At 36.6% G+C, this 21,592-nt stretch overlaps 1 protein-coding gene across 6 annotated transcripts in view; it reads left to right on the top strand.

Moving 5' to 3' along the window:
- Positions 1-21,592, top strand: part of SUGCT (succinyl-CoA:glutarate-CoA transferase) — a 348,238-nt gene that overhangs the window by 282,730 nt on the left and 43,916 nt on the right. For all 6 annotated transcript variants that reach the window (XR_004418442.2, XM_033064621.1, XM_033064654.2 and 3 more), the window contains one exon: positions 11,195-11,258. Coding sequence is in view for 5 of the 6 variants with exons in the window: in XM_033064621.1 (XP_032920512.1) it covers positions 11,195-11,258 (64 nt within the window). In the remaining variant the exon portion in view is untranslated. The remainder of the gene's footprint in view (positions 1-11,194; positions 11,259-21,592) is intronic.

Below are 21,592 nucleotides of genomic sequence, written 5' to 3'. Positions count from 1 at the left end.
TTAGCAGGGTTGTCTACACATGTTGCTATACAGAATTCCTTTGACTTAATTTAAAATGCTGTGTTTCAAACCACAGCCACCGTTCCTTTTCTAAAGGGCTAGGAAGGTCAGTGCAAGAGTATGCAGGAATAAACCACTTATGAGTGGTGTGGTGAATCTCTGCCTGCAGTAGACTAACGATGTGCAGGAAGATGGTCTCATCTGGATGTACTTTACAATACTGAGCAGGTGCCACTCTTAAGTGGCATTCCTCTGAGGATGAGCAAGTTTTGCAGTCCTGACAAGGGTTAAGTACTCTGAGCTGACAGACCAGCTCTAATGAAACAATGATGTATAAATAAACCATAACACATAGCAGGTGAAAGATGGATGGAGTACTTAAAAGAGGACTCTTGGGAACTCAGTGTGGCGTGCAAGGTCAGAATATATATACTGATTATGTACACTGCTTTTGGCAAAACAAATGAGACTCCCAAGGACCATCAGAAATCCAGTGATATTTTAGCGTAATGTACAATGCTGTTGTTTAATGGTGCCTATGCTCACTATTAGCCTGATATTAAATCTGTGAATTTTTGAGGCTTTCTGAGATATCTTTTGTGCGTATAAGTTTATTCTTGCCATAACATGCATGCCTATCTGTAAAAATACATGATTCTTGTAACAACTCTTAGTAGCATTCACTGTGCAGTTGGTTGAAGATTGTACATTTTGAAATAATAATTCCCTTAAGTGGTGCTCAAACACCTCAGTCATTTTTCAACCCAGAGTTGCATCTGCATGTGACTTATTTCAATACCATTAGGCAAAAAGTGACTTCTGAAAAATCTGAGTTGTCCAAAGCCCTATCTGAATTTTCTCTTCATCTCCAACTCCATAGGCAGGTCCATATATGATCACTGATGAATGTAACAAACATCCACAGAGTTGTTATGAAAACAATGGCAGTGAAAAGGTTCTTGGTATTTTTACTCCATCAGTCTCACGCTTATGGCACACAGTGCTTGAAGGCACGGCAGTCATATCTTATCAGTGTAATATGCTAGGAAACACACTTGCATTTTGTTAACCAGTCAGTTTCCCCAAAAGAAAACATCTGGAAACTTATTTTGTTGTTGTTTGATATAAGAGATATATCACAATGAAATAATATAAGAAAACCTTTCATGTGACATTCTGGACACCAAAATAGTATAATCTATATACAGTCCGGGATACTCTTCTCAATTTTTTACATTCACTTGCATCTTTAAAAATTTTTTGGAATTAGGTTTTTCCATGCTTTTTTTTTTTTTTCAGAGAAACTACAAACATAACACTTAAATGCTGAATATAGTATTTGTAGTAACCCAAAGTAGAAAAGATATTATCAAAAGCTGGTATTTTTTAACACCATTGCTAGCAGAAAATTACTGGCAATTCTGACTGAAACAAGGGGGAAAAAAACCAGTCAATATTTCAGACTATTACAATAATAAAATAATCTGTTTTTGTAGCACCAGGTGGTCAGTGTGGAGTTATCAGTGTTAGGAAAACTATGCTGCTGCTGGAGACAGACTCTGATCGCAGAGCCAGTACTTTGAATATAGCCACACCACGAGTTGCTACCAGCATGAGCCAGGTCTTACATCCAAATAGCAGTACAGCCAACCATCTCTGCTGAAATATTTCTGTGAATTTACACATTCAAACCCATCAAAAGCATGGTTTTACAATCACATCAGTTCTCAGGGAAAAAACACATCTGAAAAATATATGTATTTTTTACAAATAAGGACAGATTGTTTCCTCTGCCACGTCTCCAGACTGATGGTGCAAGAAGTTGTCAGGGAACTATACTTGGTCATCTGAGGGAAGCAACCTGATTTTTAAGCTCCCAGACAACCCCTTGAAATCAGGGTCAGGTCTGCAAACTCAAAAATCAGAGAATTTATGCAATTAAATACAGACTTGTATCCATGCATTTCCGTATATTTTGGGCCAAGTTATAAATTTTTATTCTCTTAATCTCTTTGCTATTTGTTAAAAATATTAAACGCATCACATGCTAATAAACCCCTTGGAAATACTTCCTTCTCCACAAGAGGTAAAAACCTCATTCTTTACTGTGATATGGTCTGCTATTAGAATGAAAGTACCTTATTTTACTCTCACTACTTTTCAGTGCATCTGATGAAAACGTAGGAGATATATATAGACTTATTTAGCAGCTGTCTCATATTTACTGAGACTGAGGTATAAATTTAATTTAGCATTTTTTTCTCAAAAATAAATGTGTTGATTAGACAATGGCAAAGGTGTTTCTGCTCTTTTTGCTCTGTCAGAAAAAGTTTCAAATTTTTGATACTTTTTGGATTGTTTAATGTCTCTCTTATGCATTATACTGTGGCTGATTTAGCAGTAAGGACTTTTAAATTTTTAATTTTGTAGCGAGAGATGCTAGGGGAAGCCAAACATTAATATGACAACTATTCTAGGTATCAGGGTCATGTCTTACTTTGATTAGAAATTTGAAAGATGATTTATTAAATTGAATTGCTAAAAATGTTGATTGCCTGTGCATATTGGCCCCAGAAACAGTTTGCTAAGTAGATTCTCAGGGTGGAAGAAGATGAGTCTGTGAAGAACAGACTTTCATAGGGTGCCTGAGAAGAGGTCACTCTGAGAAGAGGTGGGTATACTCTGTACCAGTAAGATGAACCACTAAAAAAATCCTGGAAACTTACCCAATTTCATCAACTTTATTTTTCCTTCTGAACTGAGGTCTAATTTTAGTCTAATGTGCAGGTTTCATGATTTCAGATTCTTGATATTTCAGTTAATGGATGACAAATAGGATCTCTGTTGGGATGCTTATACAGAGCTTTGCAGAGAAAGAACCTCAGTGGAAGGACTTGTCTAAAACAGTAGTAAGAGTAGATTGCTGGTGCAAGAATGAGTTTGGTCTCATGCATGAGTTGAGAAAAAGCTGACATACAAGGGCACACCATTTTAAGACATATCTTAGTGATGTCAGCACACAAAATGTGTGCAGAAAAACAGAAAGAGGAGAAATTCTGGAAAGGTTATACAGTGTCAAATTTTAGAGTTACAGTAATTTCATGATTATAAGCGACACTGAGTATAAACCGCACTTCTGGGTGCCAGCAACTTTTCGTTCTTTATCCATACATAAGCCGCACCTGATTATAAGCCGCACATTGCAATACAGAGTGTGATAAAAGATATCTGTTCTATCACCATCTGTTGAGGGTGGGGGCAGTGATCCTTATCTCAACGGCAGATATTCTGCTAATGGGCCATCCATTGAAACCAGGCGGGGCATTGTTCTTTATCTTTTCACAACCCATCCTTCCTCCAGCGAGTCATTTTCTGCTAATGGCCCATTGAGTCCCACTGTGTGACTGATAAAATTATCTCATCCCATTGGGAGATGCTCCAGCCATGCGGGAAGAGCCCAACATTTCTTACCAAGATAAAAACAGAGGTTTTTGGACACTAAGGTAGCCCCTTTCTCCACTGGACTCCAGAGGAAAATCGGATTTCTCCACATTACCACTAGACCTCCAGAGGGAAACTGCACCTTCTACAGGAGCACTGCTTCAACTGAATCATCACATCTGTCACTGCAGGAGGATGCAACCACCATTGAATGGGACTGCTACCAACACCCTGCCTGACGGGGTGTCAGGTTGTACTCTGACTTTGCCAGGGTTTGGAGTTTGTTTCTTTGTAGTACTGTATTTCTATTTTAATTTCCCTAGTAAAGAACTGTTATTCCTAATTCCCATATTTTTGCCTGAAAGCCCCTTCTTTTCAAAATTGTAATAATTTGGAGGGAGGGTGTTTACATTCTCCATTTAAAAGAGAAGCTCCTGCCTTTCTCAGCAGACATCTGTCCTCCAAACTAAAACAGCAACTTCTCGTTCTTTGTCTGTATATAAGCTGCACCTGATTATAAGCCACACTTTGGGTTCGGACCAAGATTTTAATCAAAATAGTGCGGCTTATAATCGTGAAATTGCTGTAAGTAAAAATGTTCTGGCTAACTTTCTGCTTCTTAAAATATATACAAAACCTATACATATCTCTGCACTAACATGAGCCGAATAAGAATAAAAAAGGTAACTTGAAATTCTTGACAAAGAAGGATCTTGACATAGTAGCCATTACTGAAGAATTTGCAATGATAAAAATCAACACGAAAGTGCAATACCTACTATAAACTAAACAGCATGGAAAGATTAGGTCATAGAACTAGGGGAGCTATATTAAGTCTATACAGTTGAATCTTCAGGAAACAGCTATTAAGTCCAAAATGTTGAAGGAGATAAAAGAATCTTCTAATCCTTATGAAGCAGTAATAATGGATGAATTCAACTGCCTTCAACTGGTCAAGGGAAGCAATTTCTCATCACTCTCAGTAATTGCCTTTTGAAACATTTAGTTCTAGAGTATGCAAATGGAAGTTCTTGACACACAGTAATTTGATGATTATAAGCCACACCTGATTATAAGCTGCACGTCTGGGTGTCAGCAATTGTCTTGGGTTTACAATACAGAGTGTGATAAATGGTATCTATTCTATCACCATCTGTTGAGGGCAGGGGCAGTGATCCTTATCGCCACAGGAGATATTCTTCTAATGGACCATCCACTGAAACCAGGCGGGGCATTGTTCTTTATCTTTTCACAGCCCATCCTTCCTCCAGCGAGTCATTTTCTGCTAATGGCCCATTGAGTCCCACTGTGTGACTGATAAAATTATTTCATCCCATTGGAAATTGCTCCAACCAGGGGGAAGAGCCCAACATTTCTTACCAAGATAAAAACAGAGGTTTTTGGACACTAAAGGAGCCCCTTTCTCCACTGGACTCCAGAGGAAAACTGGATTTCTCCACATTACCACTAGATCTCCAGAGGGAAACTGCACCTTCTACAGGAGCACTGCTTCAACTGAACCACATCTGTCACTGCAGGAGGATGCAGCCACCATTGAATGGGACTGCTACAAACACCCTGCGTGACGGGGTGTCAGGTTGTACTCTGACTTTGCCAGGGTTTGGAGTTTGTTCCTTTGTAGTACTGTATTTCTATTTTAATTTCCCTAGTAAAGAACTGTTATTCCTAATTCCCATATGTTTGCCTGAAAGCCCCTTGATTTCAAAATTATAATAACTGGAGGGAAGGGGTTTATATTTTCCATTTCAAAGAGAAGTTCCTGCCTTTCTCAACAGACACCTGTCCTCCAAACTAAAACAGCAACTTTTCGTTCTTTGTCCATATATAAGCCACACCCAATTATAAGCCGCACTTCCGGGTGTGGACCAAGATTTTAGTCAAAATGGTGAGGGTTATAATCATGAAATTACTGTAACATAGCTGAATGCAAGTAAGAAACTCTCAACTTCTGTATCAGAATGCACCTTTTTGGATTGAAGTCATAGCTACTGTAAAACCTAAATTTAATGTTGGAGAGCCAATAGCTAATTTGTAGAACCACGGTTAATTTAGAGGATATAAAAACTCTTTGGGCAAAAGATTAGAAAGTTGGGATTTTAAATTCTGATAATCAAGAGGGAATCTAGGTGAGATGTTCTATAGTAGAACAAGAGATGCAGTAGAAAAGCGTGAAGTATTTGAATAATGTGACATGGATCAGGATAAACATGTATGCATCAGGCCTCAAAACTCCATCCCTAGGGATGTCAATAAAAAGTATTTTTGTCTATAGCATATAGTAGCAAATAGCTATGAAGCTGTGACTTAAGAAGGACTTTGTCAAAGCCATCACCTCACATGACAAAAAACCCGACAAGTTTGGTGAAGAAAGTAGTCTGTAAGACACTGGCCTAGAAGAAAGCAGCAGTAGAGAATAGGGACATTCCTGTGAACTGTGATTTTCCTATGTGTATTCATGTAGTATCACAGACGTGGTGCTAGGGACCTATGAGACTATAACATACTCACAGCATTCACTGTGTCAGAATAAGGGAATGGGAGAAAAGAGGTAAATTAATAGGCAATTGGAAACAACAAAGCCAGATGTTATTAATTCAAAAATTTGTTAAGAAAGCAACTTTTCTTTAAATTATGTCCTGTCTCATGAAATGCTAAGAAACTTCAAGTATGAGAGATAGATGAAGGTAAAGTGGAGATAGATGTGATTCATTAATACAATACTTAGCCATAGTAGAGAGCTAATACCTTCTCCAAGTGACCCCTGCATATTAGAAACTGTGTTTGGAAAGAAGAATAATAAAGTTATTAGTGATGAAAGACAAACTTTGCAACAGAACCTGAATATTTTGGGATTTCTGCTTTGGGAAAAAAGTAGAGGGGAAGCATGCTGACATGCAAACCATTATGTTGTGCAAAAGCATTCTGGGAATACAAAACAAAGCAGAACCAGGAATCAGATGGGGATATATTTAATATCCTTTCCAAATTTCAAATTTTTATTTGGAAAGGGGTACTTGCAGGATGTGGGATGCAATTCCAATATGGCATTTTCTTCACAACACGTGCTGTTGTTACTTCTTCAGGGGGTGATTAGGGCCATTGCTCTATGTTCAGCATATACAGGGAAAACTATTATTACTTTTTTGTGGTTTGGAGGCATGAGTAGTAATTACATTTACCACCAGCCAGCTATCTTGTGGCTACAAAAATATGGAGAAAATGGTTACATAATTTCCTTTGTGGCCATGAAAATCCTTTTCACTGAACTCTAGATGAATCTGTGAAAGAGTAGTACCTGTACAAACGCATATTTCGAATGCATAGCTCCACATTAAATAGAACTTTAAAATTTAGATCAGGGAAGGAGGGAGGTGGGAGTTACAAGATTTTATATATTTCTGATTCTGGAAATACATGGAATCCCTATCTGATTCTGATAGGGATTTGGAAGCTTACCTTCGGCAGAATTGAAATAGGTAGATTTGAAACTTTGCTGACAGTTTTAAGAGAAACTGTGTTGTCATAAGTGATTAGTTACCTGCATCATCAGAGTTGAAATGATGTCTGTATTTGGAATAGAATAAAATGGTATCACAGAATCAATCAATTAGATTGGAAAAGACCTCTGAGATCATACGCCAAAGACCATCATGTCAACTATATCAGGTTCAGTCTTTCCTTAAACACCTCCAGGCACAGTGACTCCACTGCCTCCCTGGAAAGCCCATGTCAATATCCAATCACTTTTTCTTTGAAGAAATAGATCCGAACGTCCCACGTAAACCCCCCCTGGAGCATCTTGAGACTGTCCTCATCTCCAGGTCCTGAGTGTCCTTATGTCCAGGGTTTACAACCCCAGTTCCCTCAGCTGCTTCTCACAGGCCTTATGCTCCAGATCCTTCATCAGCCTTGTTGATCTTCTCTAGACTAGTTCCTTCCTAAACTGAGGGGCCCAGAACTGGACACAGTACTGAAGGTGAGGCCTTATCAATACTGAGTGCAGGGGAAGAATAATTTCCCTAGTCTGGCTGGCAACACTTTTCCTGATACATATTAAAAGGTTTTTACTGAAAGACTGAAGACTATACTCCTGATTTCTTTACAGTGATCTCATTGTAAAATGCCTCCCAAATATTACAGTAATTTCACGAATACAAGCCGCAGCAAGAAGACTAAAATTTTGGTGGAAACCCAGAAATGCAACCAATATTCCGGTGCGGCTAATCTATGGACAAAAATGTGATGTCTGCCCTTACCTAGTATCATGCTGGTCCAGTCCCGAGCCAAAACAGTCTGAAATCCATGGTTTCCCGTTGTTCTGACGATGAACGAATCAGAGAACAGCTTATTGCCTGCCTGTGGATGGCGGCGTTACTGAGGGGCGGGGGTTGTTATCGGGGTGAGTTACCTCGACAGTTCGATAAAAGTGTGTGATATTTCTCTGTACTTTTTAAAGTGTTTTCAGTCTTGTGCGGCTACGGGGCTGGCTGAGCTCGCAGGGAGAGGGCTGGGGGAGCCTGTCTCCCTGCAGGGAGAGGGCTACAACGGCCGCTCCCCCTGCGGGCTGCGAGGGCTACAACGGCCGCTCCCCCCGCCAGGCTGCGAGGGCTACAATGGCCGCTCCCCCACGGGGCTGCGAGGGCTACAACGGCCGCTCCCCCCGCGGGCCGCGAGGGCTACAGTGGCCACTCCCCCTGCAGGCCGCGAGGGCTACAACGGCTGCTCCTGTGCCAGCACGGAGATGTGGCTCCGCTCGGAGCTCAGCTGCCTGCCCGCGCAGCTGAGCGGCTGTTTAAAGGCAACGCGGATCCATTGGGAATGCTCGCAAAATGACCACACTATTGTTCCTGTCTTTTTCGGCTTGTAAATAAAGGGTGTGTCTTTTTTCACTTGGAAACAATGTTTCCGAGGTCTGCAGTAAGCCAGTAAGCCCCGGCGATCCCGCGATTGTGTTACTAAATGACGACTTTGTTAAAGTTCGCTGCGAACTAAAGTGCGGCTAATATTCCGGGTGCAGCTTATCTATTGACAAAGACATCAATGTTGCCAACACACCGGATATGCGGCTTATACTCCGTGCGGCTTGTATTCGTGAATTTACTGTATTTGATTCAGAAAATCTCATGTGGTAACAGTTCATATAGTATTTCCACCCTGCAAAATAAGCCATATGGAAAAAAATTAAAAATGTGATCTATTGATTGCCACCATCTTTTACTTGATTCTCTTGGTTCATCAGTTTCTTATTATGAACTCAGGTGAATATAGACACAATAGAAGGCTCTACCATATCAGAAATATCATGACCATTTCTGCTATACAAGACAATGGAGGAGAAAGCCATTGAGTTATGTCTCCTACCTTTTCCTCTGGTTTTCCTTGTTTTTGATGATAAAGGATGAGAACATTTCATTCTCCCAAGGCTAGAATGCAGTAATTCTTAGTGTTTTTAAAGAGTGTGCTGCTGATGTAGGGAAAAAAATCCACAGTTGTTGACCAGTAATTTCTTGGTGATTGTTTTCTTTAAAAGAAAAATTGGAACTAATCAATTACTGTAGAAAACAAGATTAATAAAAATGTCAGTGTTTTTGAGTAAAGAATGTATCTGAGAGGGAAATTCAGCACTGTACTAATAATGAAAATAATAAGGAAGCTGCACTGTACCTTAAGCACTTCTTTTAAAAAGAGTAGTGGTGATCCTCAAAGATACTTCAGGGGTTTTTAGTTCATTCTGTAAAGAAAAGAGATCTGAAATTTGAGTCTAACAAAAAAGATATTTTAAAAGCAATTTAGGTCTGTCTTATGGGAGTAGAATTTAGAGACTCAGAACAGAGAAAAACATTATTTTTGTGGAGCCCTGAGTTTTGTATGTTTGTATGTTTTGTATGTTTTTCTTTAACCAAATGGAGCCACTTTAAGGTACATACTCTAACTTACCATCTAAAGAACTGCTTATTCACCTGAGCATGCTGTGGATTTCAAGTTCAAATGAGTAGGTTTTCTTGCGTTCATGCCCCAAATAACCAATTAAATGCATAAAGGAAGCTCGTGTAAGTAAGTTGTGGACAAAGGAGGCCAAACTTTCAATACTTTTTGATTAAGGGCATGACTAGAAAGATACTAAATATTAATTTTATAAAGGAATTATATTTTCTAATTCTGTCATTTGGAAAAAAATAATTCTGGATGTCTCACTTGAATGTCTACCAAAACTGCCTTTAACCTTCTGAAAGAGAAATAGAACTAATGATTTGGTATACTGCCAGGCAATTAGACCAGTGAAGAGAATTGTTCCACCAGCATCTATTATCAGAAATATCTGGATTTCTAAATGTCAGCTAAATAGGTTGACCCCACAAGCTAAGAGAAAGTTGACCTGACCTTTTGACACCACCTGTTCAGGAATGGGAATTTTTAAGCAGGCTATTCTACACAGATAAAGGGTTCACAAAATTTGACCTGGAAAGAATGGTTAAAGGAATTAGTTTTGTTTAGTCTAGAAAAGAGCAGACTGAGGGAGGATGTGATTACAATCTTCCAGTACATAAAAGAATGTTATAAAGATGATAGTGATTGGTTTTCTGTGTTCAGTTGGGGAAAAGAGAAGAATAAAGATGTTTAATAGACAGACATTTAGATTATGTATCACTAGAAAAATTTCTAGTAATAAAAATACAGAATAAGGTGCAGACTACATAAGAAAATTCTCATCTTACTAACTTGAAATTTTAAACATTAATTAGACCAACGCTTGTCATTAATTGTCAAGGTTGCCAATGTTGTTCATGGTGCGAGGCAAATAGATAGATATATTACATGGTAACTTAAAAGGCTTTTCCCGTGTTTCATTTTTTATAGCTGATACATTTGCAAGACATTCTAGACTTGCTACATTGGATATGAAAACAATTGCCTCCTAGGTGGCTATTTATTTCTTTTTAAATAATTCTGATTATATGATTAAGATAACGGTGTTACAAGGATGGAAGAATAATAGGTAAAGAAATTATAAATATTTTTTAGTGGCTTTGGGTGCAGCATTACATAGACAACAGTAGCAAGTTTACTAGTATTAGTATCTTTTCTCTGTTACTTGACAATTTTGAAATCACACATTGTTTTCTGGCTAAGGTTAATGACAAGGATCTAAAAACTCTGATGAATAATCATCCCATATAGATATACACAGGGCCTGCAGCATTGCATCAAACAGAAGAAAACATCAAATTATTTAATCTTTCCAAAATATTTGTAAAAGCCATTAACACAGCATTTTGTAGAATGATACATCACAAGCTCAAAACTAACAGTGCAAAAACAAACAAGAGAACATAGTTTAAGTATAGGCCAATAGTATACATATTGCAGGTCAATATGAAAGGGTGTGAAGATTTTAATAGCCATTTTGTGTTGGTACCAGTTGTCTGTTGGTGATTGAAAGTGCAACATCAGTTTCTTATGTTTGATGATGATGTCTATAAGAGCTTAAAGATATGTTAGACATGTATAGTCTTAGTGAAGCATTGATTTAGCTGCATAAATAAAAAGTAGTGTCAAACATCAAAGCTTTTATTTTACACATTAAGCAGACTACTTGTGTTGTAGATCCTTGTATTTTCAGAGTCTGTGAAAGAATATGATTATGTTTATCTCTTTTTTCCTCTTGAGATTAGGAACTGGTTGTATTTTATATTACATACATGTTATATTTTGTTTTGTTTTGTTTTCCTAGGTACTGCACAATGGACTTGTGATGGAAATGAATCATCCAACAGCTGGGAAGATAGCTGTTCCAGGTTAGATGTTTAATCCTTTTTGCTGCGTGACATCCTGAGTGGTTCCGGAACTCAGCTGAGGACATGACACATCTTCACATTTCACTCAAATGAATAAAAGTTTAACCAGGCTGACATTTGTGCTTATAGTCACTCCAGTAGCAGAAAATGTGTTAAAATGTGTGTCAGAATAGTTTCTGATTTCCATTGGTCAGTTGTCATAACATGAACATGAATTTGATAACATTTGCAAACTCCCACTGCTAGAAATGTTACTTCTAAATCATGTTCATGAATATGTGATTCTGTTTTTGATTTAGTTTGATTTTGCAAGTTACCCAGGCTTCTATTAGGTATATTTCTTTTTAAAAGAGAAAAAAAAAAGTATTAAAGAGGAGGGAAATTTGTACTGAAGACTTAATGAAGCTCTTTCATAATGAAGTCTCATATACCTATTTTGTACTTCCAAAGAATAGAGAAGTATATACAAAAGAAATAAACTGGTCTCTCCTCTTCACAGTTCTGAATGGATCAGGAGCTGGTTAGTTTTCTTTCCATAAGATTTAGTTATGTAATGTGGTTGGGTTCAATCAGAGCCATTATGAGCACACAGATTCTGGCTTGGTTTTGATAATTGATCCTAATCAATATACAGATAACCTGTATAACAGATAACCTGTTAGCTATTAGGTCAATTTTTGTGCTTCTCTCTGCTTTTCTTTCTCCCAGGCCACATTGAGAATTGTTTTCTCATTCATTCAAAGCACTATGTAATTTCTATTTTTGTAAGAACTTCTCCTTACACAGTGATTTTCCAGGCTAGTTCCACCCTCTGACACTGCATCCAGTTGTCATTAATATCAGTAGACTTGAATATATGTAGTGTTAAGAAAAATTTGACCCATACATTTTTTCTAAATTTACACATCCTGGAATCACACTGACATGCAAAAAGAATTATATGAAAGAAACCAATCCCGTATTATATCATGTTTTCTTCATGAATAGAGGGGGTGTTTTTGTGTGTGGATGTGTATGCTCTATATTTGCTCTTTGTCACAGTTTGCATTCCACATTTTTTCTCACTAGATTTGAACGTTTGGTTGACTGTATTAAAAAATGCTTCTCTAATTTAGATGTACATATCTGAAAATAGCAATCCTTTTATAAAAAATTTCTTACAGAAAAATAATCCTGGTTTATTTACCCAAAATGAAAAGACATAAAAGTTTTTTTACTTAATTCTTTTTTAAGAAGTAGAAATAAAAACCTTACAGATGGTAGAGGAAGTGTGTAAGGTTTTCATGTTGCATACAATTTATAATCTATCTTAGAGAAAGCAAATACTCCTTCAGGGGATAGCTTAAACTGCAAGAAGAGGAAATAGATGAAAGGAATGTTCTAATGTCTGTCAGCAACGATAGAATGTATTGGCAAGAGAGTGAATTTTTACATAGGTAAGCCATAGTACTTCCCAAATCCTTAGTTATTTTTTTATTTTATTAAACTAGTGACATTGCACTAGACTAAAATAAATCATCTTAGTCTCTAATGGTTTGCCATTTTGATGGACTTCTATGAAGAGTTTCTTGGATTGAAACAGATGGCTGAAATGATTATTGGATATTTGAGCAGGAAAAGTAGAATTCCTTCCTTTCCTGGCATGGGAGGATGGGAGGGGAGAGACAGGGGAGGAAAGGGGGAAGAACACTCATTCAGTGTGAGCAGAATGGACTTATTGATATCACTGGAAAGACAGTACATTACTCTCTCCAAAAACTAAAGTGAATTTAGCCACTGTTGATGATAGGTAACAGAATTATCCTGTAGTTGTCCTGCCCAATGATATATCTGAAGAGTGCAGAGAAGAGTGTGCAAAGAAAGCCTACAGTAGGTAATTTCTTCTCAGTGACAGTTAAAAATATAAGTGTTTTTTTGTTTTTTGGTTTTTTAAAATGTGATTATACTTTAATATCTTGTATTTGGTAGAGAACAAGTTTACTAAGGTAAAGTTTCAGTTTCTGTCTCAGGACTGCTTATTAAGGAAAATTAAGTTATTAATGTGAATGTTGAAGCTGAATAGGCTGAAAATATTTTTCTTTAAAGAGACCGAGGAGAGTCTAATCCCAAAATAAAAATAGGTTGCTGTTATTTCTTAACCATATAAGCCAGATTTTAATGTGTCCTTTAGTAATTGAATTGGACATCACACTTCAGGCTCTTGACAGAGGTCTGACTTTTGCTGCCAAGTAAAGTTGTGAGTGCCATGACAGGCACTTATTAAGTGAAGCATACTGGCAGATTTAAACTCCAAGTATCACAGGTGGCCTCTGTGTCTAGCATATTGATTTGCAGTAGTCCTTCTCCAGATATGTCCCCTGTTTGAGAGTTGATTCAAATTTGTGTATGAATCCTCCACTGGAGATCTTGCAGCTTGAAATTGAGAGATTTTGCATTGATATTAGTGTAGGCTACAGTTTTAATGTTGGACTCAGTAATTAATACTCCTCCTTTGCTTAAATATCTTTTGATATTTAAGTTACTGAATTTGGTTCTTTCTTCACCTTTCTCCCTTGCTGTTTTTGTGATTCCCAGCCTAAGGTTTACTGTGTGCTGGTAAGTGCATTATAGGGTACTGGTTAAAAGGGAGTGGGAGAAGTTGTATTACATTGAACATTTTTCTAGTAATTTTTCTTTTCAGAATGTATCTTTGTGGTAGGAAAGAAAGAGACCTTGCGTTTTGATATATCTTGTTTCAAATATTCATGAAAAATGTCTATGCACAAATACATTGCATTGCTGTTACTAGCATCAAGATGTCTCAGATTCCAGAATGAATGTGGAAAAGATAATTCATTGTGTCTAAGAGTGACTCTCTAAAAGATTGTGAGAACATTCCACAGAAAAATGTGATTGTGTGGTAGTTCAGTGGTTTCATTAGGACAATGTTTCGCCTATATTATTCCGTATATTCAAGCCATGATGGTATTCTAGAACTGACATATACATACACTTGACATATCTTATATAGAATGTGCAACACTATGAGGGAACCCTTCTTGAGTCATTCTTGCCAGAACTGGTTCATCTCATTGTAGGGCTGAACTAATGAGTCTTTTCTGTTTCTGTATCTTAAGGCAACTTAATAATCTTTAGTTCAGGGCAGTGCTCCAAAGATGATCAGGAGCTGAGGCACCTCAGCTGGAAAGGTAGAGCCAGGGCAAAAGGCAGCCTCAGGGATGCCTGTCAGAAGCCCTCCAGTACCTACAGGAAGATTATCAACGTGAAGAGCTGGGTTCCCCATTGCACTGCACAGAGGGAGGATGACTGACAAGACAGATTCAGCCAGTGTATCATGAAAAATCTTCTTCTTTGTGACTACAGCCAGGCAGTGGAGCAGGCTGCCCAGAAAGGTCTGCATTCTATGATCTTAGACATTTTCAAGGAACAGTTAGGTAAAGCCAGGAGCAACCTGATCTGACCTAGGACATGACTCTGACTTGATCAAAGTAAGAATGGAGTCCTCCTGAAGTCCTTACCAACTTGGATTATGTTCTTATTCTGTGATTAACCTTAGTAGCTCGTCCTCAGCTCTGTTGTGCTTAGCCCTTTCCACAGACATCTGAAGGAGAAATGACACGCTTTAATCAAATGAGACATGTAGAGCACAAAAAGTACTCTTGGGGACAAAAAATCATGCTTTATGCATGACATATGTGCCATATTGCAGATGACACTGGATGGCACAGAGACACTACAGGTTAATGAAGGGACAAAATTTTGAGAAGTTTTAGCATCCGGGTTAATCTTGAACTAATTTGCCAATGAGTAATGGACTTTTACAAAGAGTGGTAGTATGTGGATTTCTGGAAGTGAATGAGTATTCTAAGTGTCAATATGGAGCACAATGGGTGCTCCCAAGCCATACTGATTACATAGAAAAATCTAATGGATGTGATACAATCTTTCTCAAATCTTTTCAATTTCAGTCCACTTAGATGGTTTAGGAAACTCAGATAATAATATTCCCGGCTTCTACATTATCTAGTCTCTAATGTTGACTTTTGGAGGCTGCCAATTGTTTTTTAAAGTCAAAACACTCTTTGTAATATTATTTTTTTAATGGAAAAATCACAATGTTTTCAGCTATCCCTGGTAAACTAACCTTCGTAGAATTTATTAACTAGCAGGAATCTTTGTGAACTAAATTTCATTTCTGACCCCTCCTAAGCCTTAACAAACTGGGGGTTTGGATATAAGCCTAGACTGGAATAATCTCTGATCAAACAGGAAATAATATAACTGTAGAAATTGTGTAAATCACCTCTTCCAGACAAAACAAATATTCTTAGTTTTGATGATGTTTATGTTGTATGTTCTTCTCATCCCCATTTCCTGAGTTGATAAACACAATGCCTGTCCTCTGGCCCATGATGTGCATCAAGGATGACTTAATTGCTCAGGAGGGCCAATTTCATACCTGGCTTCATAATTTCCTTCTGTGCTCTTGAGATGAAGTGTTTGGGGGGCTACTCCAAGCTCAGTTAGGAAAAATAGCGCAGGATTCCTCCTTGACATAGATTTCTTGGCCTGAATTCAGGCAACTTATGTTAATTAATCAATCCACTCAGGAGAAATGTCCCTTTTTCCAGTCTTCTCCTGTCACTGTGCATTACAAATATACTACTGAAGCAGGAAAGAATTTTTTTTTCAGAGGTAGGCTTTTCCTGTTGTGTGATTCATTAAATGGTGTCATGGTTCCATGGAGACTAATTGCTATCAGTCTTTTAGAAGAATGGTTTTAAAGAATAAGACAAGGAGGCAAGAATAGGACTTCCCTATTGTGCCAGATTTCTTCTTCAACCTTGGACAAATCAATCTGTGTCTTACCAAACTAATTGTTTGCAGTTTTTTGGATCTTGGTTAATAGTTGAAAACTACTTTGATTCTTCAGAGAAGGAATTTCTTGGGAAAACTCTACTATTTTAAATATTTATTTATATTTGTTATGCATATATTTATACCTATTTTATTCATGTATGGGGAAGAGTAGTTATAATAAAGAAAACAACAGTATTGTCTTTATGTATTTGATAAAAGCATTTCAATACAGGGAGCAAATATGGCTGAAAGTAATATAAATGATCTTTTTTGACCATTTAATGTAAGTGTAGTAGAGGAAGCTTTAGTAGAACTAGATATAAAGCAGGGAAAAGTGACTTCCACATGGAGGAAGTTTGCAGGAAATTAAGGAAGTCTGTACTCCAATCCATTATTTCCTGCAGCCAGGAGATCCTTCAACATAAGAACAAAAACAACATCATAAAAATTCCCAACAATTTTTTCAAGATCCTTTGTTTGAAATTCTGATCCTGTCTGCCTCTCGTCAGGTGTTTTTTCATATGTGTGTGTGTCTGTGTGTGTGCGTGCATGCATGAATGTACATAACCAATGTTGATTCAAAAATTTTAATTTAATTTCACTGTTTATGGTATGTTGGAGACAAATGACTTCACCAGCATTACTGTTATTTATTCACCTTTTTTAGCCATCAAGATTGACTATTTATGTCTTTTACATTCACAGAGCTGATTTCAATTTTGAAGAGTCCATGACCATTACAGGAACTTACAGAAATAATGTATGACAGCTTACCTAACCATCCTCAAAATACTTTAAAAAATTTAATAAATTCATAAGCAGTATATTCATACTGATTGCAAAAGCAGAAAAGAGATGGTGGGAATGGCAAGGAATATGTTATTGTCTTCAGGATTATGTACAAAGGCTAGTGCATCTTTTTAATAAATGATACTTTAATTTGGAATCTTTTAAGAATCATTTTAAAGTAAAACATTTTAATAATTTTGCTCCTCTGTCATATGTTTCCACAGAATTTCTCTACGACATATTTTAAAATTTGTTATACCTTCTGGAATGGTCTTAGTGCCACAGTTTCTTACCTAGTTTCTTAGCTATTACCTAGCTGTTTCTAACCTAGTTCTTGGACTTCAGTTGTTGGAAGGAATTAAAAAATAGTGGAAGACTTTTCCATCAGTCTCAAAGTAAGCAACTAGCAGTACTGACTGGGACCAGTACTGAGAGTGCCACTCAAGAAATGGCTCTCCAGAACTGCTGTTCAAGGTCTCTGAGCCAGATTCTTCTCTCATCAAGCCCTAGATTTCCTTGTTGGTCTTTAGGATCTGGCAATCAAAGTTGCTGAATCGCGTAATTTTTTCCAGGATCTGGCGTTGCTATACTGGGACAAAAAAATAAAAAATTTTCAGGGGACAAGTGGGGACATTTTCCTGATCTGTATGTAATAGGTAAAGTTGTGGTTGAAATATTGAATATTGATGGGTCATTATACTTTTAGTTACTGGAGAATATTTTCTTTGTATTTTCCTCCATGTGTCCTAAGCTATACTAGGATTTTCTTTAAACTGGACATGATTCTGTTGGAGAGCTAACTCAAGAGTAACTCATTTCTGTCACATGGTGAGGGGAAGAAGGGAGTGAAAGCTGAAGTACTGACTGAATAGCCAAATAAATTGAGTTTCCCGCCAGTGTAATTGTCCTAGAATTCAACTTTGTCTAATATGACGAGTTTTTTTCTTCAGTTTGAATGTGTTTCCCACTTCTTTCTTTATAAATAACAATAACTTAGAAAGTAGTTTCTTAACCCTCACTCTGTAACAAGCACAGCCAGGTGCTCACACAGTTCAGGGTGTGTAATTATAAAGAGAGATCTGCATGCCTCGGGTGTGTTGTAAAACAACCAAATTACTTCAACACCCATAAATTTTTCATATATCTTTATGATCTTTAATAATTATTGGATAGGAAAAGGAATCTACTATCTGTTTAAAAAGGGTTGATTTCATTAAAGGTAAAAATATGTTTTAAACATTTAGACAATTTTACTTAATCCCTAGGACACTGAGTAGACTAATCCTCATTTGTGTTTCCTCCATATCATCTTGACCCCAGCCCTGCCTTCCCATCAACAGTAAGTGTAATTGGACTTACTGTGTTTTCTGTGAACCTAGACTGAACAACCTTGTGGCCAGCACCGGCCATTAGGTCATGCGCTTTGCCTTTTTATCACATTGATGATAGAATGTCATCAATTTAACTCTTTCACATATGTCTGACTATAGTTTGTCTTTTTCAGAAGTCCTCAAGAGATGGAAAATTTGCCAAATATCTCCATCTGTCTTTAAAGACCCCTTTAACTTAATTGTTAAAAACCCCATGATCTCGAATTTAATACAGAAACTATATATTTTTGTGTCTTTTATGAGGTTTAAATATTTCTGTACCATGAAAGTACTTACACGACCAAAATTTTATCGAGATAATTTTTTGACAAACTATGCAGGGTAAATTGCCCAGATCTTTTCAGGTTCTTTGTGTAAGCATAGTGCATTTACAGTTTTGTAACTCTATCCTTTTTTATTGCAGTCTGTGTATTGTATACGTACAGGAAAAACTGCAGTTTTATGAGTGCATCACAAACTTCCTGACTGACTCTAGGCAAGTCTCTTAGCCCATGAAGTTATGTTTCTCACTTCTTCCTTCATGCAAAAGATTAATAGAACTCACAGTTAACTACATTTTTTTCACAAATTATAGTATTTATATTTTGTGAAATTTGACTCTACTTTTCCTTTAGTTTATGAAAATAATCATTGGGTAGAAATAAGCAGCAAAATAAGGGCTTATACAGTTAACTGAATTTTTTAGTTGATTAAGAGCCGATCACCAGTAGATAGTGTGTATCTGTTGTACATTAGTAAATTTATCTATAACTCCTGAAGTAGGGAATATTTAAGTCCTTTTAGTCACTGTGGACTTGAAATAATTTTTGTTCCTTTCCCTTGTACTTACCACTCTTGCTAGTAAAGTCCAGCCCCGAAATGAACACCATATTACATCAGAATCAAAAACTAAAATGGTGATTTTGACCTGAGTCTTGAATATTCTAAATGATGCCTTAATAATTTAGGCTATCAAAAATAAAGCATTGCTGCCACCTATTTTGCCTTCTTCCATTTTGGTAACTATTCTGTAACTCTTTTGTGATTCTGGAAGAGAAGGAAAATCCCTAGAATTTTTCCAAATGTTTTATGACTAGTATGACTAGACATTCCTTTTTTTTTTTTTTTTTTTTTTTATTTATTGGATTTTTATTTACTACTGGTCACCAAGTTTGATTCAAATGTTGACTTTTTTTTTGCTAAACATAAACTTTTTTTTAGGCAAATAAAACCAGCTTGTCCATCCTAACACAGAGTGCAAAAGGTTTAAACCAAGAGAGAATGGATGTGAACTAGCTTAATCCAGGGTCTATTGAAACACTGGATATTGGGTTGAGACCTGATTAGAAGAATATTCCTAACACAGTCTTTTAAGGTACAGAACAGAATTCCCTAAGAAAACACAGCATCCCTGTTTATGTGGCTCTCTGAAATGAGGCTGAACAGACAAAATAAATGCAGATAACCCATATAAAAAGCAAATAAATGATCTATTAAATGGAATTGATAACTTAATGAATTTTAAAATTTAATGTGAGTCCATTGTTTTGAATTAAATTTATTTAGAGACTGTGCCTTTGGCAGAACAATAAAAAAATTTTTGATTTGAGTGTAAGTGGAGTGTTCTTCATCAGTTTTCAACGAGATGCAGAGATGAAATGAAGCAGAAGTTTGCAGATTAGAACAAGATTTTTAATATTCTTTGCAGGCTGTTTTTAGAAACATCACAAGGAACAGAAAATCAGGCCCATTTGTGAAAAGAGACAGTACAATTTATAAACATGTGGGGCAAACAAAGTTTTAAGGCTGATGATGCACAAATACCCAATTCCAGTCATCCAATTTATACAACACACAGCTTCACGCACAAATCTGCTATTTCAAGTCCAGACACAGACATGCAAGCTTGTATAGACTCATAGCAATTTAATAGTATTCTAAAGAAATCACAAGATTAGTGCTAAAAAATTAAGCCCTATTGATTTGATTATGAGATAGATCCCTATAAGGGTGAATCTATGACAAAAGCTCTCCTATAATTTGAAGCATTCTAGTTTTAACATTTGTTCATACATAAGGAGATAGAAAATATAAAAATGTGCCACAGATAATTGTCTTGGTAGTATTTACCTGTGGTACCTTCTTAAAGGGCTGGAATAAGGACTTGTGTTGTAGCTCCTGAAAGGAAAGTTTTACTTTCTGACTTCCTCACTACTCACAAATCAATGTCCCCCACTGTATAATTTAGTAGGTTTTTTATCTCAAAAGTGAATGTAGAATTTAATAGCTTACATTTCTACTCCTAATTTTTGCTTGAATTTCCTGAGGAAAAAAAAATCAGAAATGCTGACCTGTCCTTTTGCTCCTTGTAGATTCAGATATCATGCTCTAGCTTTTACTGCCTCTAAAAGTGTTATGAGAATATGTGGGTAAAATGTAGCTTTGACATGGCTGCTTGGCAATGTTAGATTGCAAGAGAACACTTTAGCATACCCTTCAAGCACTTTTGCAATAAGGATAATGTAGAGAAACCGACCAGAGGAAAATAAGAAAAATTGGGGGAGTAGCTCAGAATTTGAAAGACAACGCTTGGTGTCTTCCAGTTAAGCCAATCACCTTCTAAGAATAATTATTCTGACAGATTTTAAGCTTTTCAAAATGTTACCTAGTGTGGTGGTACCTTGGAATCTTCCTTCCAGTTGACTTCAAGAAAGAAAGCAATACCTTGTTTACTACTGTAATATGACTTTCAGATTCTCACTGCTGGAAAGCTTACCACTCAAAGCAGTATCACCCACAACAATATCCATGAGGCAATATTACCATTTCCATGAATTTGCATTTATTTTTTACTTTTGCATTTTTTGCATTTGTTGTTTTGAAGTTTTTTGTTGTGAGTTTTTTTTTGTTTTGGTTGTTTTGTTTGTTTGTGGTTTTTTTTAATGTAGGAAGTTTTCACTCAGTTGCTGTATATATACTTCTAATTTTCAAGTATTTTCATAAACTGGTATTCTTTTTATTGATTGTATTTAGAAGATATAAGTTTAAAATCTTATCTTACTCTTGGAATTTAATCTATTGTTGGGCACCAGTTATAATGACATATAATAGTATACTTCAATAACATAATTATCCTTTATACTTGTATATCACATGTGGATATGTTATAAACTTTTTTACACTTGACAACCCAAGGAGGTTGTTTGGTGTTAAACTATAGAGAGAGAAGAATTAGGTCATTACAGTGCATATAATTTATAAGTAGAGGTGATTCAGAAAATTCAGAAAATCTTTTGTTTCATATATAAACTCTTT

The sequence above is a fragment of the Catharus ustulatus genome, chromosome 1 (assembly GCF_009819885.2).
Source record: "Catharus ustulatus isolate bCatUst1 chromosome 1, bCatUst1.pri.v2, whole genome shotgun sequence".
Classification (NCBI taxonomy): Eukaryota; Metazoa; Chordata; class Aves; order Passeriformes; family Turdidae; genus Catharus; species Catharus ustulatus.
Note: the sequence above shows the minus strand (reverse complement) of the source record. Positions and strands in the feature narration are given on the sequence as shown.